This window comes from Pelophylax lessonae, assembly GCF_965119305.1.
Source record: "Pelophylax lessonae genome assembly, chromosome: 4".
NCBI classification, from domain to species: domain Eukaryota; kingdom Metazoa; phylum Chordata; class Amphibia; order Anura; family Ranidae; genus Pelophylax; species Pelophylax lessonae.
Window position 1 is genome coordinate 177,238,115 of NC_138771.1, and position 24,698 is coordinate 177,262,812.

A 24,698-nucleotide genomic window follows, 5' to 3' on the forward strand; every position below is an offset into this window, starting at 1 on the left:
CCCAAGGACCAATCTTCCATCCGGTTTTACAGTCGCTGGCTTTAACGGCTTGGCTGTTAAACGTCAGGTGCTGGAGGGTGAAGGTTTGTTTGATCGGTGATTCCTGCGCTGTTAAAAACTAGGAAATCTTCCTCTAGGAAGATCTACCATTGTACGTGGAAGACGTACATTGCGTGATGTAAGTTTCTAGGGGTTCATCCTCGCTTCTTCTCGGTGGATCGGACCTTAACCTTCCTGCAACGGGGGGTGGGGGGGTTTAACAAAAATTTGCCTTAAGTACCATCAAGGGCCAGGTATCTGGTTTTGGCGGTCTTTTTCCAACGACCTTTGGTCACACGATCCCTGGTGCATACCTTTTCTTCAGGGTGTTCTGACATTTTGGTTCCTTCACTTGCAGCCCTGGAATCTTAATGTGGTGCTTTCAGCTCTTCTGAAGCTTCTCTGAAAATATTCGGGAGGTTTCTCTGCTTACACTAACCCAGAAGGTTGCCTTCTTTTATGGCTATCGCCTCTGCATGCAGGGTGTCGGAACTGACGGTATTATCCTGTTGTTTACCTTATGGTGCTTCACAAGGATAAGGTGGTGCTTTAGCTCTGTCCGTCATTCCTTCCTAAGGTGGTCTCTGATTGTCATTTGAATGAAGACATTGTGTTGCCTTACTTGTGTCCCAGGCTCAAACATCTGAAGGACAGTGCCTTGCTTTTTTTTGCATGTGCTCCGGGCAATTAGGGTGTACCTGGCAGCTACTGAGTCTTTTAGGAAGTCAGACTCTATTTGTGCTCACTGCCAGACCTCACAAAGGGTTGTTTGCTTCTTCTGTGACCATTTCCAGATGGATCAGACGGTGGTTCAGGCCTATTGCATCCGGGGTCAGGTTCCTTCTTTCCCTGTTCAGGCGCACTCTACTAGGGCGCTTAGTGTCTCCTGGGCTTTCCGTCTTCAAGTATCAGTGACGCAGGTTTGCAAGGCGGCCACCTGGTCGTCAGTGCACACTTTCACAAAGTTTTTTAGTAAATTGGTTGTGTTGGCATCTGCGGATGCTTCTTTTGGCTGCAAGGTTTTGCTGCCTGCTGTTTAGAGGACCTGCCCCTTTTTGAGGGTGTATTGTTTTTAAGGTGAGCTTCAGTTGGTTATGGTTGAGCTCTGTTACCTGGTTGGCTATGGTTAGCCTTGGGGGGTTTTTTTCTGGTGTTTTCCCACCCCTTATTTTTAACACTGCTTTGGGACGTCCCAATGGTTAAGAAGAATCAGGAGCTGTGTTCATCAATGAATGAAAAAGAAAATAGGATTTTTGACTTACCGCAAAATCCATTTCTCTGATGTTCATAGACGGACACAGCACCCACCCCTCTGTGGAATTGGCTTTTTTTTGACACGGCTTTCTTCTGACACTGCTTATAACAAAACTGAGTGCCTATAGTTGAGATTGGGAGTATACCCCCTGGGACTGCCCTATAGGCATAGTCAAGCTTTTTCCTACCTAGTGCCCTACTCCTGGGCAGTATAACCCAATGGTTAAGAAGATCAGAAGCTGTGTCCTTCAATAAACATCAGAGAAATGGATTTTACGGTAAGTCAAAAATCCAATTTTTCTTTACCTTTTTATTATATCTATAAAATAATTTTAGTATCACCTGCTCGGTTCATATTTCCAGGTTTCCTTGAAACGTATTCTCTTTTTCATTTTTCTCAAACCAATATTGTGTGTGAGTGTGTGTGTTTTTTGTCATTTGAAATTTGATTGCATGCTTTCAGTTGACCTCTAGATGGCGATATGGAGTAAACAAAATCCTTGTTTTAGTTTCTTCTAGGTGTTTGGGCAAAGGAGTTGAATGCAAGAGAAGACTATGTAAAACGCAGCGTGCATGGTAAACTGGCAAGTGCCACACAGAAGCAAACCGAATCATACTTGAAACCGCTTTTTAGAAAATTACGCAAAAAGGTGAGGAATGGTAGTAAAATCTTGAGTACCTCTGCCCATTAATGCCCTCTCCTGATTTACTCTATTTCAAACAAACATTATTATTATTTATACTGTTTTTTGTAATTTTGCTCAGTAAATCATAGGAGTTGACAGTTTTGTTTGAAATGAAGCTGCTGGGTCACAAGTTAAAATAAAAAATACATACACACACACACACACACACACACCCTCTTGATCACTGTTAAAGCCTTATTTGGTATAAACTTCCTGCAGGTTACAAATGAACCTTTCTTTTGTTCATACCTAATATCTGTAAAGTGTGAACCCTCACCATGTAAAACAACTCATTGAGTTTAAAAATAGAAATTAAAGGCAAACCGTTTGTGTAAAGATATAAACAAATAAATTTGGTCTCAACTGTTCAATCTACTTTTAGATTCTGTATCTATTTTTAGACACTGGTCTAAACTTTTTGATTGTTTTTTTAGATCCGGTTTCTGTTTTTAGATCCTGGGCTCAACCCTCACCTTGTAAAACAACCCATTCAGTTAAACATGGTAAAGAAAGGCAAAACAATTGTGTATAGGTATAAAAAAAATTATTATAGATCCTCGTCTCAACTGTTCGATCTACTTTTAGATCCTGGATCAATTTTTAGATCCTGGATCAATTTTTAGATCCTAGCCTCAACTGTTCAATCTACTTTTAGATCCTGGATCTTTTTTTAGATCTTGGTCTCAAATGTTTGATCCATTTTTAAGTCTCTGGACCTATTTTTAGATCCTGGTCTCAATCTTTACTATGTAAAACTGCCCATTCAGTATAAAATAGAAATGAAAGGCAAAACATTTGTGTATAGATATAAAAAACATTATATATACCTTTTTTTTTTTTCTCACCTTTTTTTAAATAAGTGATCACATTCCCTCTGTTCTCAGCTGCAAAAGAGCACGGGGAGGAGAAGCGGCAGTACACTAACCTTCCCAGTGAAAGGCTGTGCAGGTTAGGTGTGTCAGGGAAAAGTCTGATCATTGGAGGAGAACAAGCTGAGTTCCCAGCACAGCTAGAGAACTGACCATGGTGTGTTCTGCTAAGTGTGATTCGTTTTTAATAGGGAAGCAAGGGGGACTGACAGGAACACTAGGGATTTCACACACAGGAAGTAATACAAAGAGAACAGGATACTTTCTCATACAAATACATGGTACAGCAGGCACATATCAGAAATATGAAATGTTGGGTTTACATATTCTTTGAAACTGAATTCAACATCTTGCATGCATAACTGTTATCAGAATCACATTATGAGGATTATTGCATCCCTTTCTATGCCATGTATTATATCTATGAGTTACTTTTTTATTGCAATTATTGTCTTGGTCTTTATACTTGTCTGGTTAAGCAGAATCTTTATAAAATTTTGTAGGTTATTATCTTATGTTTGCAGAGCGTCATTTTTCGGTAATGGATACTATGTCTGTTTCCTCCTAAGTTCTGTATGCAAGGGTTTGAATTAATAAATCCAAATTAAAAAAAATAAACTCCAACTATAGTCCCAATTTAGAGAAGCCTTTCCTGAGGAAGTATGGAGCTAGTTGTTGCTGACCATCCCCCCATCTAAAAATGCTAGTTTAATGGCAGACATGCAGATTCAATTCCTGATTTCTGACTTGAGCCTGCTTCTGCTTGGTTGTTCCAGGTGAATGTGTCAAAAATTGTTGACACCACAGACTGCTGAGCATTTTCCAAAAGAAGTCGGCAATGGCAGCCTCTGCATTGCTCGGAGTATACCGTTTCTTTAGTCTAATCAAAAGGCAGAGCAGCACAGGGTGATAGATGTGTTAGCTGGGTGTATTCTAACTTGTCATAGTATAAATGTTTTAGTACTGACAGCTTTTATCATTATGGAATGACACCACCACTTTACACCTGCATTTTCATTCTTCAGCTTCCCCCAGTATTACTTGATGTTTATATTTCAGGTAATTTTCCTCTTTAACACAATCCGATTGAAGTTAAGCTTGAAGATCACAGAAAATCACAGGGTCATGTGATACTTACTTCAAGCTTTCCCACCTTTAAGGGTGGTTTACAAGGCGCAATTCATTGTGCTGACAGAAGATCAAATTCGGCAGAGATGTTGATTGCAGTGCTTTGTAGACAACTTCACCTGTTTAAATATATTTTTCCATAGTATGTACTGTATTGCATGTTTCTTATTCTACATGTCAACTATTCAGATAAATGTATTATTATGATTAGTGTTATTAGTAATGTGCAGTATATACACTAGGGTTGCACTTTTTCCATATAGGTAGTGTAGTTATTCAGCACCAGAGGGGTTAATCTTCTTTAAATGATGACTCGAGTTTTATTTGGCTAGGGCTGTTTTCAGTTTTAGGATGTGCAATCCCAAAGCCACAGGAATGATATTCATTAAAAAAAAAAAACATGTAATGCTCAGTGAAAGGGAATGAATCATTTGAAGGTGATTTCCACAGGAAACTTGTTTTTGGCAGCTAGCAGGTATTTTATCGGGAAACCGTTCTTGTGCAGGTAGAAGCATGTATCTAACGTGTCAGCAGCTTTGCACAGATTTCTACAATAGTTAAAATGTATTTGGAGCTGGGACTCAAACACCGTGTTAATTGTCAGAACAAGGAGGGAAAAAAAAATCTCAGCCACCGCACACCATATGAGCCCAGTGTTTAATAGGTGATAACAACCTTAGCCTAACTCCATGCCCCCTCCGAAATGTTTCACCCCACCCATTGGGCTTAGTTATGGAGGTTGCCACAACCTGTACCCTCAGTGGAATACACCAAATGGGGGACATAGATGCTGGAGCAGAGACCCTAAAGTTGGCTTAGGTTCACAATGTTAATTGTGCGACTGGTGAGTATCCTTGCGACTGGTGAGGATCCTTGCGACTGGTGAGTATCTAGTGACTGGTGAGGGTATTAGCGACTGGTGGGTACCCCAGGTTTAGTACCAGGGAAGTTAGAGGTAGTGTAGGTAAGGAAGAGCAGGTCGTTAATATTATCCCCATAGAGTAGTGGGTAATAATGTCCGACAGGATTGGGGATGCCACTCAGTGCACTTCTTGCTGCATGTATGCGTTCCTTGATGAACCAATCGAGGACGAATACTGCTGTGCAAGATGTGAGCTACTTGTTGCTCTGGAAGTCCACATCGTGGATCTAGAGAACACAGTGACAAGACTGCGTGGCATCTACAACCTGGAAAGGAGCTTGGACATTACCCATCAGGCGCTGGCAGGGGCCAGCATAGAGGAGGAAGGAGTGGAGGAGACGCAAGCAGCAGAGGTACGTAGCTGGGTGACTGTTAGGAATGTTAGTGGGAGGAGTGTCAGGGAGGCCAGTCCTGAGTTGGTACACCCTAACATATTTGCCGAGTTGCAGGTTGAGGGGGATATCAACTCAGGGGTGGCAGAGCTGGAGCATGCACCCTCCCCCAGCTGCCAGGGGAGGGGCGGCTCCAGGAAGAAGGGGGGCCATAACTCAGGAAAGGTTAGACAGGTTGTGGTAGTTGGGGACTCAATTATCAAGAGGACAGAGAGGGCAATCTGTAAGAAAGATCTCGGTAACCGAACAGTATGTTGTTTACCGGGCGCCCGCGTTCGGCACATCGCAGATCTGACAGACAGATTGTTGTGTGGGGCTGGGGATGACCCAGCAGTCATGGTGCATGTGGGCACTAATGACAAAGTAAAAGGTAGGTGGAGGATCCTTAAGAACGATTTCAGGGACTTAGGTAATAGATTGAGGAAAAGGACCTCCAAGGTGGTTTTCTCTGAAATACTGCCTGTACCTCGAGCCACACAAGAGAGGCAGAAGGAAATTAGGGAACTTAACAAGTGGCTGAGGAACTGGTGTAGGAAGGAGGGGTTTGGGTTCCTGGAGAACTGGGCTGACTTCTCAGTCGGCTACCAGCTCTTTAGTAAGGATGGGCTGCACCTTAATGGGGACGGTACAGCTCTTTTGGGGAGAAAGATGGCCACCAAGTTGGAGGGGCTTTTAAACTATGAGACGGGGGGGCTCAGAAGTAGAATCAGTCAGGAGGGAGCAAAGGACTGAAGGCAGTTGTAGGGTCAGCAGCGACAGTAGGTCCACAACGTCAATTGGCGGGTCTGTGCGGGAAAATCACAGACCAAACAGAAATAAACATAACCGCCAATCACGTTTAACTTCCGTAAAACTAAGAGGGGTATATGCTAATGCCAGGAGCCTAGCTAATAAAATGGATGAGTTCGAAAAGTTAGTACATGAGGATGACATAGACCTTGTGGGAATAACAGAGACTTGGTTCGACCCCTCACATGACTGGCTGGCCAATATCCAAGGGTATTCGGTGTACCGGAAGGACAGGGTAGGAAAAAGAGGGGGAGGGTTATGTCTCTATGTCAAGAACAATATAAAGGTAATAGAAAGGAGTGACATTACGGATGGGATGAGCATGGATTTAGAATCTGTGTGGGTTGAACTCGATAGGGAAGAAGATAAGGGAAAAGTAGTTGTGGGGGTTTGCTATAGGCCACCTAAACAAGGGGAGGAGGTAGAGCTGGAATTTTTAGCACTAATGGGTAAAGTGGCAAAACTGGGATCAGTCATCCTATTGGGGGACTTCAATTATCCCGACATTGACTGGGAAGAGGGGACTGCACACTCACAGAAGGCCCGTCTATTCACGGAAACCTTACAGGACAACTACATGTCACAATTGGTGGATTCCCCTACCAGAGAAAACGCAGTCCTGGATCTATTGATCACTAATGACCCAGACATAATCTCGGAGGTAGGAGTCCAGGACAACCTGGGCTCTAGCGATCATAGGATGATCACATTTAGTATAAATAACAATATAACAAGGCAAGTGGGGAACATAAGAACCCTAAACTTCAGAAGGGCAAACTTTCCAAAACTGTACTCATTGATGGAAAGGGTAAACTGGGACCAAACCCTGGGATCACTGACCACAGAGGAAAAATGGGAATGCTTTAGGAACATATTAAGCAAATGCATCTTGCAGTGCATTCCTATGGGAAATAAATTTAGAAGAGACAAATCCAAACCTGGCTGGCTAAACCGTAACATTAAACTTATTAGGGGAAAAAAATTGGCCTTCAAGAAATATAAATCAGAGGGCACAGTATCGGCCTTCCAGCAATACAAGGAGGCAAATAAGAAAAGTAAACAAGAAATCAAGATGGCTAAAATCAACTTTGAGAGACAAATAGCGGAGGATAGTTAAAAAAAAACCCAAAGAAATTCTTTAAATATATCAACAGCAAAAAAACTAGGGCAGAGCATATTGCACACATAATTAACGATGATGGGAGGATGGTTACAGAGGACACTGAAAAAGCAACCGTGCTGAATGCTTTTTTTCTCGTCAGTCTTTATGCAGGAAAAGGAGGGGTACACTGACCATGACTGTATGGTTAGTAGTAATACACAGGACTTGCCACTATGGCTAACAGAGGGTGAAATCAGGGAAAGACTGGATAAACTTAACACAAACAAATCACCAGGTCCGGATGGCGTACATCCGAGAGTACTCAAGGAACTCAGTAAGGTTCTATCTAGACCACTGTTCCTGATCTTTGCTGACAGTATTGGGACAGGAGATGTACCAGGGGATTGGAGGAAGGCTAACGTGATTCCGATATTCAAAAAGGGCCAGAGGCATATCCCGGGAAATTATAGGCCTGTCAGTTTGACATCAATAATATGTAAGCTTTTGGAGGGGGTGATAAGGGACTATATCGTAGAATATGCAAAAGACAACAACATCATCAGCAGTAACCAGCACGGGTTTACAAATGGGCGTTCTTGTCAAACCAATCTCTTAGCATTCTACGAGGAGGTTAGCTGTGAGCTGGATAGGGGCAGACCAGTGGATGTGGTGTACTTGGATTTCGCTAAGGCGTTTGATACAGTTCCCCACAAGCGCTTCATTTATAAAATAAGGTCTGCAGGTATCGACAGCAGGGTTTGCTCTTGGATACGGAACTGGCTAAAAGGCCGTGTCCAAAGGGTGGTAATAAACAGCGCATACTCAGACTGGTCTGAGGTAGTAAGCGGGGTGCCCCAGGGCTCAGTCCTAGGACCAACCTTGTTCAATTTATTCATAAACAGCATTGAGGACGGGATCAGTAGTTCGTTATCAGTTTTTGCAGATGACACAAAATTGCCAGGGCAATAACTGCACAGCATGAAGCAGATATCCTACAGAATGACCTGGACAAAATTACGGAGTGGGCAACAACATGGCAAATGAGGTTTAACGTGGAGAATTGTAAGGTTTTGCACTTGGGGACTAAAAACATAAAAACACAATACACGTTAGGAGGGGAACCCTTGGGGGAATCAAAAATAGAGAAAGATCTGGGAGTCTTGGTTGATGATAGATTAGGCAACAGCATGCAATGTCAAGCGGCAGCTTCCAAAGCCAACAGAATATTAGCATGCATAAAGAAAAGGATGTATTCCAGAGATAAAACTATAATCCTTCCACTTTATAAAACTCTGGTCCGACCGCATCTGGAGTATTCTGTCCAGTTCTGGTCGCCAGTCCTCAGGAGGGATGTGTTGGAGCTGGAGAGAGTCCAGAGAAGGGCAACTAAACTGATTAGGGGGTTGGAGGACCTTAACTATGAAGAGCGGCTGCAATCACTCGATTTATTTTCCCTGGAGAAGAGACGTCTGAGAGGGGACATGATAGCAATTTATAAATATCTTAATGGGGATCTCAGCTTAGAAAAAAAGCTGTTCATTCGAAGGAATTGCATGAGGACTCGAGGACATACAATGCGATTAGAGGAGAAGCATTTTAACCTCAGGCAACGAGGAGGGTTCTTTACTGTTAGGGCTACAAGATTGTGGAATTGTCTACCACAAGAGGTGGTTTCTGCGGGTAGTATGGTGACTTTCAAAAGACTCTTAGACTTACATCTCAAGGATCAGGACATTAAGGGCTATGTTAGATGATTACAGCCACACACACCTACAAAGGTTGAACTGGATGGACTATTGTCTTTATTCAACCTCACATACTATGTAACTATCTAATAGTCTATTAGGTTTATACCTGCATTACCACTTCAATAAAATGTATCCAAAAACATTTAGTGTTCATCACTAGATCTCTCCATTTTTTTTTTTTTTTAAATAGCAGATGCCTCTGGTCAATTTTGTTCTGTAAACATTAGGCCAGCGGTTTGCTATCTGTCCTTTATCTCCTATAACAGCATAAATTGTTCACTTCTGCCATTCGTATAGATGGTCTCGGGTTAAAATGGAAAGATGGGACTTGCATTTGCAGGTAGCTGCCCAGCCCAAAATTGCCCATCACTGATTTGGACTGTTGTTCCCTTGTAATCACGGCAGCTGCCCAGTTATCTGTGCATGCTCTTACAGTGAAACTATGTGGAGCTATGCGTTGGCCTATTAGAAAAGTATTGCTAATGTCCAACTGCTGGTAAATGTCTATAGCACACTGAAGATGCTAATAAACAGAAACATCTAATATTTCCTTTTCAATTAAGCGTGGCAGTGATTACCTCTCTGTTTGGTTTAATGACCACTGTACCTCAGACAAAAAATTATGGGAAATCCAATATGTTGTCACCAGAACAGAAATAGAGGGGAAATCTTCCAATAGGGACCCTGTTCTGGAGACTAGAGACAACTGTCTAAAAGGAGAATTCCAACCTTTTTATTTATTTATGTTAATCTTCTTGCATCCTATTGTATCCCCAGGACAGGAAGTAAAGGGACATCTTCCTAAAGAGACACCAATGGCAAAAACAAAGTAAAAAATAAAACCAAACAAAAAAAAAAAAAAAAACCCCTTCCTCCTATAATCCTATATATATATAAAAAAAAAAAAGTTTTTTTGCCTCCAATTATTTTATTTTTTTTAAATATTCATAGCACCAATTATCGCATTCAGATTATTCACTGGGGTTATCCAAAGTAGACAGCACTCGACAGGCTCTTAAACAGAATATGAAGCTTTGTTGATACATAGGGTTAAAAACCATGAACACATAGCCCCCTTATGTGTTACAGCCTTAGTCAATATTGTCAGGATCCTTCCAGAGTATGAAGCAGCTCTACTATGTCAGCTAACAGCGGGCAGTAGTAAGTAATAATAAGTAATAGTAGTAGTAATAGTAAGAGTAAGTGCACTCCTATGACCAAGAAAAGAAGTATGGCCAAAAAAGCTCAATAAATACTTCTCTTTAAAGAGGAGTTTGAGGTAATAGTCTCTCCTTACCCCCAGCCCCTATGTGCAAAAGTGACCTAACGAAACGAGGCCTACTTCACAAATCTGGTATCCGTTTATTACTTGTGCTATTTTCTGTGCTTCATAGATGGGTAGAACTTATCTCCACATGTTGGACAATGCTGTAGCGTTTGCCTGAATAACAAAGGAACAGAACAGTCCAGGAAAGGGAACTGCGCACTTACATTCTGTATTACAGTATTATTATTTCTGTATTACAGAAAATAAGGAAAGATTATCAACCCCGACCACATATGATAGCAGGGTCTTCTCTGAGAACACATCAGTAAGCTAAAAATGTGGAAGATATTTATTTTTAATTGTATGTAAGTTAAAATGTCTGATCTATTTTCTTTCAACACAGAACCTTCCTGCGGATATAAAAGAATCAATAACGGATATAATAAAATACATGTTACAAAGAGAATACGTAAAAGTAAGTGGTGTGCTTTGACTTCTTTGTCTATGTGAGTTAACCTCTTCGCCAAGTGCATGCAAATATGCTGCCTCTTGGCGGCCTCTTGGCTGCATATTTGTGTGCAATAGTGCCGATAGAGCTGTGCCGATAGAGCTGTGCCGAGAGCCCACACCTTGTGCTCCCGTCACAGTTACCAGGGGCTACCCAAAAGCTCCCGTTGCACAATGGTCACATGACCATAAACCCCAACTCTCCCAGCATTCTAAAGCCCTAAAGGCCCAGCAGGCGTCGGCTCTAAGGGGTTAACAGCAGCTTAGTAACCTAGCAACCTTTCATCAGCATCTCTCCTTACTTAAGCAAAAAAGTGTATAGACATGATTCAACCACAATTCCAAAACCGTTAGTGTGTAAAATCTACATAAAAACAATGCAGTGGTTTGCAAATCTCACAAACCAATATTTTATTCACAACAGAAAATAGAAAACATATCAATTGTTAAAACTGAGGAAATGTGCGTTATAGACCTAGACTGTGAAATAAAGTGTTCTTTAGACTGCAGTGATATTTGGCTGTTGATCATGTAGCATTTGGAGCCTTTTTTTAATTGCTCTTTCAGGAAGGTGTAATATACTTTTAATACAATGTAAAGGATGAACTGAAATAATACCTGCAGTCATAGTGCACTCCACATCATAAGTGTACTATAGCTCTTTGTGGTGAGCTCCAACTATATTTCGTTTTGAAAACTGTATTCTCTTTTGTGTCAAATTTTATCAGCTTAAGCTGGGCCTTTGTGCCCAAGTGAAACCACTAGAGTAACAATGAACAAGACTGTAGTAACTGTCTGGGGGGGAAATGTCAAAAATAAGTTTCATGAGAAGGTTCACAACTGAGGTGCTCTGAAAGTTTGCATTAAGTTTAGTTCTTGCTGTGTGTGTGTGTTTTAGGATTGTCCCCTACATTTGACCTTCCTGGCTAGTTGTAGTTTATGGTGATTTCCTCCTTTGTTTTAGATACCTAAATGTTGAGCAATCTGATGTTTCCCGTTCTTTTGTTTGCTTAACCACAGGCAAATGATGCCTATCTTCAGATGGCTATTGGCAATGCCCCTTGGCCTATTGGTGTAACAATGGTTGGTATCCATGCTCGTACTGGACGTGAAAAGATTTTCTCCAAACACGTAGCCCATGTTTTGAATGATGAAACACAAAGGAAATACATTCAGGTAAGATTTATCTGCCTTTCCCTGCTATGCAATGTGCAGCTCACACATCAATCCCTAACCCAAAAACTTGCTTAGCAAACTGATTCTAAAATGCTTGAATAAAATAAATGCATGAGTTGCACATCTGTTGAAGGCATGAGTTAAAATAAGACACGTGAGCTGCACTTTCCTTGTTTTGTGAATTCATTTCTCAAACTTTTAACCCGTTAGTGACATACGGGTATAACACAATTTAGAATTTTGACATGTGTTGGTAAAACTACATATTATCACAACTACTTTGTGTATTTAGGTGAATTATACCTCATTTTTGGCTTTCTTTTGGTGGTAAATAGTAACTGATATCTATTGATGATTTTTTTTTTTTTTTTTGTTATTATTATTAACAAAGGAAACTGGTCCAAAAAAATGTAGATGTACATTTCTTGCTATTACCATAATTTACCACCAAAGAATAACCCAAAATAAATTGTCCTGATGATTGCAGCGATACCATATGTGTATTTTACTTGTTTGTATCTATAGTAAGGCTCAGAAACAATACTGCACATTTTTGCTATTTTTTTTATCCTACATTAAAACACATGGACACTAACTAACACTGACACTAATTAAAAAAAATGCTTTTTAAAAAAATCCTGCCCAACATATACATACTCTGACCTTGACTTTAACTCTAACTCTGGCATTGACCAAGATCAAACCTTGATGTGTGTAAAGGCCCGTACACACTTGACGGAAATCGGACGAATTATCCTCCGATTTTTCTCTCTCCTGCTCAGCGCTCATTACTATTTTTAGTTGACAGTGCATAAATGTTCACGAAATTTCTCGTCCGATTTTTTTTTTTTGGGACATTTGTTCCTAGACTTCCGGGTAGTCAGCAACTTTATATCATGCGCGGTCTTTCGTATCCGATTTTTCACGGACATACTGCATACACATTAACCACTTAAGCCCCAGCCCTATTTTGGACACTTTTTGTTTACAAGTTTAAATCAGTATTTTTTCCTAGAAAACTACTTAGAACCCCCAAACATTATATATATTTTTTTAGCAAAGACTCTGGAGAATAAAATGTCGGTCATTGTAATATTTTTTATCACGCGGTTTTTGCGCAGCGGTCTTTAAAGCGCCATTTTTTTGGAAAATTTTTGAAAAATCACATTTCACTAATTTTAAAAAATACTAAACAGTAAAGTTAGCCCATTTTTTTTGTATATTGTGAAAGAACATGTCACGCCGAGTAAATAGATACCCAACATGTTACGGTTTAAAATTGCGCCCCCCCCGTGGGATCGCGACAAACTACGGTCAAAAGAGATCTCAATCTGCGACGCTTTAAATTTATTTAACGGTTACCAGTTTTGAGTTAGAGTGTAGCTCTTTTTTTTAAATTATTGCTCACGCTCTGGCGATCGCGTCGATACCTCACATGTGTGGTTTGAACAGCGATTTCATTTGCGGCTCGACTTCCGTGTACGTTTTTTTTTGTGCGCGAGCTAACGGTGACGGGGCGGCTAAATTTTTTTTTTTTTTTTCCCATTTATTTTATTTATTTTTTTAACTTTATTAAAGTTTTAAAAAAAAAAAAAATCTGATCACTTTTATTGCTGTCACAAGCAATGTAAACATCCCTTGTGACACCAATATGTAGTGACAGGTACACTTTATGGAGGGATCGAGGGTCTAAAAGACCCTAGACCCCTCCACTACACTTCCCTGTATGCAAAACGCTGAAAACGGCATTTTTGCATACAGCCGTTTTTCAAATTTGCCGCCTTTTGCAGCACAGTAACCCGGAAATGACGTCATGGACGCCGCCTCCGGGTTACGTCATCGGAGACCCGATCGATGCCATTTCCGGCATTCATCGGGACTCCATCCAGCCGGCGGACGTGCCGGCTGGGTGCTCGGGGCTCCCGGTGGAACGGGAGCCCCGGGCAAAGCCACGGAAGGCGGCGGGAGGGGGGGGGACGTCCCCTCCCGCCCCCCCGGGTACCGATCGAACGGCTCCCGAGCCGCATCGGTCGGTACCGACGGAAAGCCAACCGTCGGCTCTAAACCACGGTACCGGGATGGTGCCTCTAGCTAGAGGCATCATCCCGGTACACTACCGCAAAGTTTACTGACGTAGACCTACGTTAGTATGCGGTAAGTGGTTAAACGGAAATTGGTCGTCTGGGGACGGACGATAAAAATTTTGGTGTTTGTCCCTCCGTTTTTTTTTCGTTGAAAATGTCGGCATCGGCTGCTGAAAGTTGTGTACACAGTCACACTAGCCGAAAATCGTACGATTTTTACCTCGGATGGGATTTTTTGGCAGATTTTTTTACTAGTGTGTACCCCACTTAAGGAGAGGAAGATAAGTGTATTTCTCTCCATTCAGAAGAGTAAGTAAACACAGAGATGGGCTGCATTGTGACTGATCACTGTGATAGCCAATCGGAGGCTATCACAGCAATCAGGTTCCAGGTCCTGATTGTTGGTACTAGACCCATGGCTCTTGGTGAAAGCCTGATCTCTGTGCTGGGAGCAAACTGTGCGGCATGCTTCCCAGCAAGAAGACCGATACACTGATATGCAGCCTCACGGATAAAGGCCCACTTCCGTGATGCCGCATGTCTGTGTATCGTCAGCGGGAAGGGGTTAAGACAATTTAACTAATTTACACTGATATAGAAATAAGAAGGAGAGGTGTTTTTAACCCTTTTCATTTGAGGTTGACCTCATTATGTTTTATAGTGCAAGACATTGTTGGGCTATAATTGCTTGGACTATCATGTCAAAGTCTGCTTGCTATGTGATTCTAAATTTTGTTCATGCCAATTTTTAATTTGTTTGCTGGCATTTTTGTGCATTTCGGTCACAAAATAAAAACATAAAAATGTAACCTGCTGTACAAGTTTATAAAGAGTTCTATTGAAATGTGAAAGTATAACTAAAGGGGAGAGGGATTAGAACACTTTTCGGCCAGTTGTTATTGCTGCATTTTCTGCTGTTGAGATTTCCCTTCTCTACTTGAAAAGTAAAAGAAAATCCCAAATTTGGGGTTGTCCCCAGAAAAGTAATAGAGAGGAATTCTTCCAATGGGGACACTAGTTCTGGTGACCTGGGGGTTCCCAAGGAATTCCCTCATTTTGCAGAGATTTTCTATCACTTCCTGCTTGGCTATGGGACAGGAAGTGAAGATAGATCTCCACAATGGGACACAGATGGTGAAAAAAAAAAAAACTGGCAGGGGTTATAACCATCTCTTGCTCTGTCCAAAATGAAAGAAAACAAGTTTTACATAAAGTTCTACTTGAAGCATTTCTCTAATGTGTACATCATGTGTAATGGTGACCTGACTGGGTGACCATCACAAAGTTAATACTTGCCAGTCATATATACGTGTATTGTGTTGTGCCAATCCCATCCCCACATAAATCCCTATGGTGTATTGTGTGGACCCAGTTCCCTTTTCTTAGCTGTAGTTACAGAACATGAAGCTGCTAAGGCTGAGAAATAGAACTTTTAACACCAGTGATGCAAACACTTCAAAGTTTGGCACACTTATGGATAATATAAGTGTTTATTCATCATCTGTAGCAACCATTTACTTATTAATTTGTGTCTGCCATGCCTAATCCAACACTATAAACCTTTTTGTGATATCCTGGGAATGTAGCTACATAAACTAAGCCCTGTTAAAGAAGAAGATTTGTGATCAAGCATATTCCTTAATAATATGCAATCATTTCTTAATAACAATGTTTGGCCCTTTTTATTCTGTAACACATCAAATGGAGACTAAATTAAATGCTTTTCTTTATCCTTGGAACCACCATGCTTTTAAGGCTTTTACTATTTAATATAAAACTCCAAGCCCATGCAAAGATACCATGCCAAAACAAGCACATATCAAAAGTGCTAATAAAAAATTCCACTGGCGTAAACCTAGTTTAATTGTTGAGACATTAAACGCTTCAGGAACAAGAATCATTAGATTTTATAGCTGTAACTGAAATAAAGTCTCAGGTGGTAAAGTTATTCTCTTCCCATACATTCATAATCTGCTCTTAACCAATAACAGTAATACAATACTTAGATGTGTACTTTCATGCTACGCTGGCAGAGATGCCTGTAACATATAATCAGAAATCCTGTTTCATTAGTATGAATGGACTGGAATCTGACTATTACTTCTCTTTAATTTTATGTTAACAAAGTAGAAGGGAAAGTAAACTAGCAATCTGACATTTAAATATTCCCTCCCCTGTCTTTCCCACGTAGCCCTTTTTGGTAAATATCACAAATCACTGTAATTAATTTATTTTTTTTGCAGTGGCTGGTGGCCAGCCACTGCAACCACCCACCAGTGGTTGCAGTGACTGGTCGGAGGAAACTCTTCTTACACTCAATGACAGAGCAGTGGATGCTGGTGGGTGACATCACTACTCTATTCATTTCATCCTTGTTGTCTGCCCTCCCCATGATTTGTGATGAAGGGCCGGGGTAGGAAATAATTAAATGTCAGTTTCCAGTTAGCCTTTCCTTTTAACCACCTCAATACAGGGCACTTAAACCCCCTTCCTTCCCAGACCAATTTTCAGCTTTTAGCGCTGTTGCATTTTAAATGACAATTGCGCGGTCATGCAACACTGTACCTAAACCAAATTTATGTCATTTTCCCCCCACAAATAGAGCTTTCTTTTGGTGGTATTTGATCACCGCCAGGTTTTTTCTTTTTTGGTGCACAAATAAAAAAAGGCCGAAAAGTTTGAAAAAAAAAAAAAAAAGTTTTTTGTTTAGGTTATAAAATTTTGTAAATACACGTTTTTTCCTGCACTGATGAGCACTGATGACGCCGCACTGACAGGCACTGATGAGGAGACACTGATGGGGTGGCACTGATATGCAGCACTGATGGGCACTGATAGGTAGCACTGATATGCAGCACTGATGGGCACTGATAGATAGCACTGATATGCAGCATTGGTGGGCACTGATAGGCAGCGCTGATGGGCACTGATAGGCAGCGCTGATGGGCACTGATAGGCAGCGCTGATGGGCACTGATAGGCAGCGCTGATGGGCACTGATAGGCAGCGCTGATGGGCACTGATAGGCAGCGCTGATGGGCGGCACTGATGGGCGGCGCTGATGGGCGGCACTGATGGGCGGCACTGATGGGCGGCACTGATGGGCGGCACTGATGGGCGGCACTGATGGGCGGCACTGATGGGCGGCACTGATGGGCCGGCACTGATCGGCGGCACTGATGGGCGGCACTGATCGGCGGCACTGATCGGCGGCACTGATGGGCGGCACTGATCGGCACTGATGGGGGGCACTGATGGGCACTGATGGGGGGCACTGATGGGCACTGATAGGCAGCACTGAGGCAGCACTGGTGGGCAATAATGGGCACTGGTGGGCAGCACTGATAGATGGCAATAACGGGCACTGGTGGGCAGCACTGATAGATGGCATTGGTGGGCAGCACTGATAGGGGGGCACCACTGGCAGGCTCTCTGAGCCCTGTTTGCCATCCCTGGTGGCCATGGTGGGCATCCCTGGTGGTCATGGGTGGGCATCCCTGGTGGCTCTAGTGGCATCCCCTCCCCCCAGGGCTGCACTGGTAATCAATCATCTGATTACCAGCACAGATCCCCCCTGTGATCAGTGAGTAATTAGAAATACTCACTGATCACCCCAGCTGCAGAATTGATCCTCTTCTCTTCTCCTCACTGACAGGATCTGTCAGGAGGAGAAGAGATCGAAGCCGTTACAACGGCTATATTGACATTACATGACGGCCATTCAGAAGGACGAGACTCCCACCCGGCCGTATATGTACTATGGCCCGGGTGGGAGGTGGTTAAAGTGGTTCTAAAGTCTATATATTTTTTTTTCTTTTATCTTAATGCATGCTCATGTCCTGTCCTACCCCACTCCAGCGCTGTCTCTAGCTCCAGCAACCCGTTCCCTTTAGTTTGCTTTCACAGGAGAAGCTTAAGACAGCAGAGCTATAGTTCCTGCTGCCATCAGTCAAGCTCCTGTGAGGGTGGAGCAAGGGCATCGCTTACAAGTGCTGTGTGTGTTTATAGACGCACACAGCCTGGCTCGGGTCCCAGTTCGAGTGTGCACACATGCACAGGTGCCTCCTTAGCTTTCGGAGACTCTCCAAGGAAGGAGGAGCCAATAGCATTAGCAGAAACTTCCAGAGGAGGAGGTAAGCGACATTTCTGTGCAATACCATTGTCTACATCAGGTAAATGTAAAAAGAAAAGTAGTGTCCCTTTTAAAGTAGAACTATGGCATATCATTAAAACAAATATGTGCTGTAGCACCTAATTATAAATGGGTCTGCCTTAGTATAACTAAAGGCAAAAAATGTTTTTCTCATTTTGAAAAGAGTGAAGACGAATTAGAACACCTGTCAAGTTTTATTGCTGTCAGGGCTCCTGTTAAGGAGATTCACCCTCTCCATTTGCCGTGTTTACCATTATTATTGAAAGTAAAAGGAAATCCCAAGTTTTGGGTTGTCCCCAGAAAAGAATTAGAGGGGAAATCTTCCAATGGGACACTAGTTCTGGTGATCTAAAAAATATATAAAGTCAGCGCAGATCTACATTCCCTAAATTGCTCAGGTGGGGATTGTAAAGTAATTAATCACCTATTTGTCAAAAACCATTGACTGTGTTCTATCCTAAAGTCCTATAAGCAACTTTTATAAATAATCAACCACCTGAAAGTGCTAGTGCAAAAATTAATATAAGCAACTTGTATAAACAATTAATCTCACAAGTGAGTGAGCAATCCGTGCTCTAAAATGACATAGAAACAAATGTGCAAATATACATTCCTAAAAACATAGCAGTGTGTGTATAATGAAACCAATTTCACATATATTCGAAAACCCCCCCCAAAAAAAAAAAATCAGCCAAAAATATTTTTGACTGAGATGGGGCCATCTATCATTAGGGCTGTGAGCCGGTTTGCTGGATAATTTGTAAAAAGGCGTTTAAGCTGGTTTATAACTCTACCAGCCACTCATTCTGGTGAGTCAGTTTGGGGTGATCATTGGAAGGATTGCACAAGGTTGAATTTGGAAGGAGTGTTTTTGCACAAGATTGTATTTTGAAGATGTTGCACTATATTGCATGCACAACTTCTTTCAACTTTTTTTTTTTTTTTTTTTTGTTTCTGGGACTGTATAAATTTAAAAAAATATATATTTTTGACTAATTTTTTTCTTTTTTCTTTTTTTTTCTTTTTTTGGTTTTTCGAATATATGACATTGGTTTCATTATATACACTGCTATATTTTTAGGAATGTATATTTGCACATTTGTATCTATGTAATTTTAGGGCACTGATTGCTCACTCACTTGTGAGATTAATTGTTTATACAAGTTGCTTATATTAATTTTTACACTAGCACTTTCAGGTGGTTTATTATTCATAGAAGTTGCTTATAGCACTTTAGGATAGAACACAGTCAATGGTTTTTGACTAATAGGTGATCAATTACTTTACAATCCCCACCTGAGCAATCAAGGGAATGTAGACCTGCGCTGACTTTATATATTTTATATATCAGTTTTATGTGGGGTATACCCACAGATAGCATATAAATTCAGTCCCTTTTCGACAACCTAGGTGCCAGACCTCGTTTTTTCAAACTAGTTCTGGTGACCTGGGGATCCCTAAGGATTTCCCTTAACCACTTGCCATCCGGAAGATTTACTTTGATTTACTTTAACTGACGATTGCGCGGCCCTGCGACCGTGTACCCAAAAAAATTTTGATCACCTCTGCGGATTTTATTTTTTGCGCTATAAACAAAGACCAACAATTAAAAAAAAAAAAAAAAAAAGATTTACTTTCGGCTATAAAACACATCCAATAAGAAAACTGAAAAAATCTAATTTCTTCATTAATTTAGGGCAAAAAAAAAAAATACCAATAAGCGTATATTGATTGGTTTGTGCAAAAGTCATAGCCTTTACAAACTATGAGATTTTTATTTATTTTTACTAGTAATGGCGGCGATCAGAGACTTATAGCGGGGCTGTGATATTGCGGCGGACAAATCAGACCCTGACACTTTTTGCTCATTTTGGGGATCAGTGACACTAATACAGTGATCAGTGCTAAAAAAATATGCATTGTCACTGTACTAATGACACTGGCTGGGAAGGGGTTAACATCCGGGGCAATCAAAGGGTTAACTGTGTGCCTAGCTGGTGTTTTCTTACTGTGGGGGAGGTGCTTGTACTAGGGGAAGGCATAGATCCGTGTCCCTGCTTCGCAGGAACACTTGATCCATGCCTTCTGTACTGACAGAACGGTGATCTGCTTTGTTTACATAGGCAGACTGCCATTCTCTTTCTGGATCGAAGGATCGGCAGGTGCCAGCGGACATTGAGTCCATGTTAACCGCCAATCAGCTCCCACTGTGTATAATCCTAATGAGAGCAGGCCGCCGCCGGTGAACATGTGCGCGCCCCAGACCCCGGAAGTGTCAGATCACGAACTAGGTACGTTATCCGACGTAGCCATACTACTTTGCCACCATATATCTAAGTGATATTGCTGGCAAGTGGTTAATTTGCAAATATTTTCTCTCCCTTCCTGTTTTAGCTATGGAAAAACAAAGGAAAATCTCCACAATGGGACACAGGTGGCAAAAATAAATTTGACAGGAGTTATAACCCTCCCTGGCTCTATCCAAAATATAAAAAAATAAAAAGTTTTGCCTATAGTTCAACTTTAACCACTTCTGGACTGCCCACCGTGTATTTACGTAGCTAGCTGCAGTATTTTTTTTATACAGCAGGCAGTTCGCTTTAACATAAAAGTGGTCACAGCAGCAGATTCACCACGGGATCACTCTTTTGGGTGGCGGGAGAAGTGCCTACCCCCCTCCTGTCGCTTCCCGGTAGTTTTCCCTGCTTACCAGAGCTGTGGTAGCGGGGAAAATGATCATATCCCCTGTGCTGATGGTCAGGAAGTTGAGTGAGGGCAAGATGGCCCTCACTCGAACTATGCTCATTTTTTTTTTCAAATGACATTTCTCTTACGTTCATTGACGGACACAGCTCCTTAGAATTCTTGACCATTGGGTTACACTGCCTCCTAGGCAGAAAAAATAACTTGACTACGCCTATAGGCAGTCTGAGGATGTATACTCCCCCCCCCCCCCTCTCTGCTATAGGTGCTCAGTTTTTTTTCTGTCTAGTCAGGAGTAAGGACCTAGTTCCTTGCTGGGATCTCTTTCCTGTGAGATCTTCAATCAACTGCCGGACTGGGCGAGGGGCTGGATAATTTAGATCCAGTGGTCACCCCAGTCTGGCCAGCGAGCATGCGCATACCACAACTCTGCGCTAGATCAGCCACGACATAGCCCCACTGCATGGGGGCGGGGCCTGCAAGTTAAACGCCTCACGAGGTCTCATATGACTGGCTCTTGGCCTGATTTCGATGCCGAGGAGGTCTGTCTGAAGTGCTGTCCGCCTGGTTCCCAGTATGGGAAGTAGCTGCTCCCCTCTCCCCCTGGATGGTTTTGGGGTTGACGAGGGCCCCTCTCGGCGACGATCAGAGCCCGGGTGCCCCTCCATCCCGTTAGACCCCCCTGTCTTCTGGTGGTCCCTGTGAGTCATCTAGCCCCCCATCCACCCCCCCTCCCCCTGAAGGTTTTTGGTGTGGATGCGGGCCCCTCCTTCCCGTTAAACCCTCCTGTCTTCTGGTGGTCCCTGTGGGTGATCTAGCCCCCTATTCACCCCCCCATCTGGGGTAGTGTGGTGGTCTGGGCTGGGGCAGAAGCGTGATGCTGTATTGGTGGGGGGGGGGCACGCCACAGGCAACCGGGCTAACGGTCTGGGGGGGAGAGGGGGAACTGTACCTGTCTGGGGACCCTGTGCCCAGTTTCCCCCTTCCCTCAGGTTTCATTCCTGTCCCCGGGAGCCTTGTGGAGCCATGTGCAGCAGCCATTCTGTTGTAGTCTGTTAGTCTATGGCTGACGGCCATGTTTGTGTGGTCCGGTGGCCATTTTTTGTTGGTCTGGCAGGCATACTACAGAGCAGCGGCCGTTACAGAGGAGCCTCTGGGCGGCGAGCTCGGCTGTGGGGGCCCCTTCTTTTTCCCTGGTGCTTAATCCTGGGTCTTTCCTTTCTCTGGATGTCGCACCTGGATCAAATGCTATCCTGGTGCAGTCGGTGCCTTTCTAGTGGGGTGGTGAGTCTGCTCCCTCTCTCTGCTGCAGGATTGTGTGGTGCTGTATTGCTGGTGACCTAGTAGTGCTACCAGCGAGGTGGGAGTGTCCCTTAGCAGTGTTAGACAAGTTTTGTGGGGTTCCCCCTCTTTACCAATGGTGTCCTTGGAGCACATTTCCCCACCTGACCCCCCTCTCAGAGGCGGCGGGCTAGCAAAAAAGCACCCTTTGCCTTCCCCTGCCTCATCTGTCTCAGATCCTGAATCAGCTGCCGCGGACGTGGGTCACTCTGGTGGGTCTGCGACCACGCATCCTGAGTTCTCAGATAGTGAGGATGATTCCTCCACTCCTGTAGCCGCGCACGAAAAGGCGATGTTGGCCGCACTGATTGTGTCTGTTCATGAAACTTTAAGAATGGAGGATGCAGCTGAAGCTGCGTAGAGGTGGCTGTCCCCTTTTGGCACTCACAAGCGGTTTACATCGGCAAAGGTATTTCCTTTTCTCTCCTATTTTGACAGATTTGTTGCAAAAGAGTGGGAGCATCCAAAGCGTCCTTTTATGGTTCCTAAACGCTTTGTGATGAGGCACCCCTTCGAGGAGTCCCTTCTTAAAAAGTGGAGTATTCCACTGGTTTCAAGGTTAAAAAAGACCACCATGATGCCGGTTGAGGAATCACCAGCCTTTAAGGATCTGACTGACAGAAAAGCGGAGGCTGTGGCCCGCAATATGTTCACTGGTGCTGGTTTGGTGCTTAGGCCGGTTTTCACCATTGCCCTGGTGTCGCAAACTCTAAACGAGTGGGCTAAAGCTTCCCCCTGCCTTTGCTGAACTGCTGGACCAGTTGGTCCAGGGGTTGCAGTGTATCTGTGATGCCTCTTTGGATGCAGCTCCCCTGGTTTCTAGGCTGTCTGTTTCGGCAGTGGTACTTAGGTGCGTATTGTGGCTTAAGTGTTGGTCTGCGGACCAGACCTCTAAAAAGGCTTTGATTTACCCTTTTCAGGGTGATTGCCTGTTTGGGGCTACCCTGGATGACATCATTAAGAGTCTCACAGGGGGGAAGAGTACTTTTTTCCGCAGGCTGGTAAGGGTAAGGAACCTTGTTGCAGAAGTGGCCCATTTTTCTTGGCTCACAAAGGTTTTTTTCAGCCCTCGGGGTCCTCCGACAAGGGTTCAAAACCTTTCAAGTCCTCCTTAGTAGGTTCCAAGCGACCCTGGTCTGGCAAGCTGAGAGCAGGATTCTCTAGACCCGCGGACAAGGCTCCTTCAGCATGAAGGTGCGCCCTCACTTGTGCCTGGGATGGGGGTATATTGGCTGGTGCCTGGGCCAGAGGCTTCCAGTCCGGATTTAGTCAGACAACGCCACGGCAGTGGCTAATGTCAATCACCAGGGTGGAACAAGAAGTGTGTTGGCAGCTCTGGAGGAAGCCGGCATTCTATGGTGGGCAGAACGCTTCGTTCCGGCCCTCTCTGCCATGCACATTCCAGGAGTGGAAAACTGGCAGGCGGATTGTCTCAGTTGGCAGGCGTTGGACCAAGAAGAGTGGTCTCTTCACCCAGACATGTTTCCTAAGATATGTCTCCGTTGGGGCACCCCCAAGGTGGATCTGTTGGCGTAATAGAAAATTTCCGAGGTTTGTGGCACAGTCACGTGATCCTCTGGCGGACGCCACAGTCGCTCTGGTGGCCCCGTGGTGCCAGTACTGTCTGATCTTCGCTTTCCCTCCTCTCAAGCTTCTGCAGAGGGTCTTGCGCAGGATCGAGGGTGAAGGGATTCCGGTCATTCTCGTAGCCCCGGACTGGCCTCGCCAGTCTTGGTACGCCTACCTTGTGTGGCTGGTCGCCGACGTCCCTTGGAGTTTTCCTCTCAGGGAGGATCTGCTGTCTCAAGGGCCAATCTTCCATCCTGCTTTTAGTCGCTGGCTTTGACGGTTTGGCTGTTGAAAGCCAGGTGCTGAAGAAAAGAGGTTTGCCTGGGTCAGTGATTCCAACACTGCTGAAGGCTAAGAAGTCTACCTCTAGGAAGATCTACCATCGTACGTGGAAATAGTACATTTCGCGGTGTGAGTCTATGGGAGTTCACCCTCGCTTTTTTTTTTTTTTTCGGTGGTTCTGGTCTTGACCTTCTTTCAACGGGGGGGGGGGGTTTAGCAGAAATTGGCCTTGAGTACCTTCAAGGACCGGGTGTCGGCCTTGGCGGTCATCTTTGAGCGACCTTTGGCCACGCACTCCCTGGTGCATACCTTTTATTCAAGGGATTCAACATCTAACTCCACCAGTGCAGTCTCCTCTAGCGCCCTTGTGTATGAACTTGGTGCTTTCAGCTCTCCAGAAACCTCCCCTTGAAAATATTTGGGAGATTTCCCTGCTTACTCTGTTCCAGAAGGTGTTTTTTTTTGGTGGCGATCGCCTCTGCTTGTAGGGTGACGGAACTGGTGGCGTTATATTGTCTTACCCCTTACTTGGTGGTCCACAAAGATAAGGTGGTTCTTTGCCGCTGTCCGTCTATTTCTAAAGTAGTCTCTGATTTCCATTTGAATGAAGACCTTGTGTTGCCTTCCCTGTGTCCCAGGCCCAAACATACTAAGGAAATTGCGTTGCATGCACTGGATGTGGTTCGGG

The 24,698-nt window shown here is 43.5% G+C and overlaps 1 protein-coding gene across 2 annotated transcripts in view; it reads left to right on the plus strand.

Annotated features, from left to right (window-relative positions):
* The window catches only part of PRPF18 (pre-mRNA processing factor 18), an 85,469-nt gene that overhangs the window by 54,016 nt on the left and 6,755 nt on the right, over positions 1–24,698 (plus strand). For both annotated transcript variants that reach the window (XM_082254227.1, XM_082254228.1), the window contains 3 exons: positions 1,803–1,943; positions 10,600–10,671; positions 11,724–11,879. In XM_082254227.1, coding sequence (XP_082110353.1) covers positions 1,803–1,943; positions 10,600–10,671; positions 11,724–11,879 — 369 coding nt within the window. The remainder of the gene's footprint in view (positions 1–1,802; positions 1,944–10,599; positions 10,672–11,723; positions 11,880–24,698) is intronic.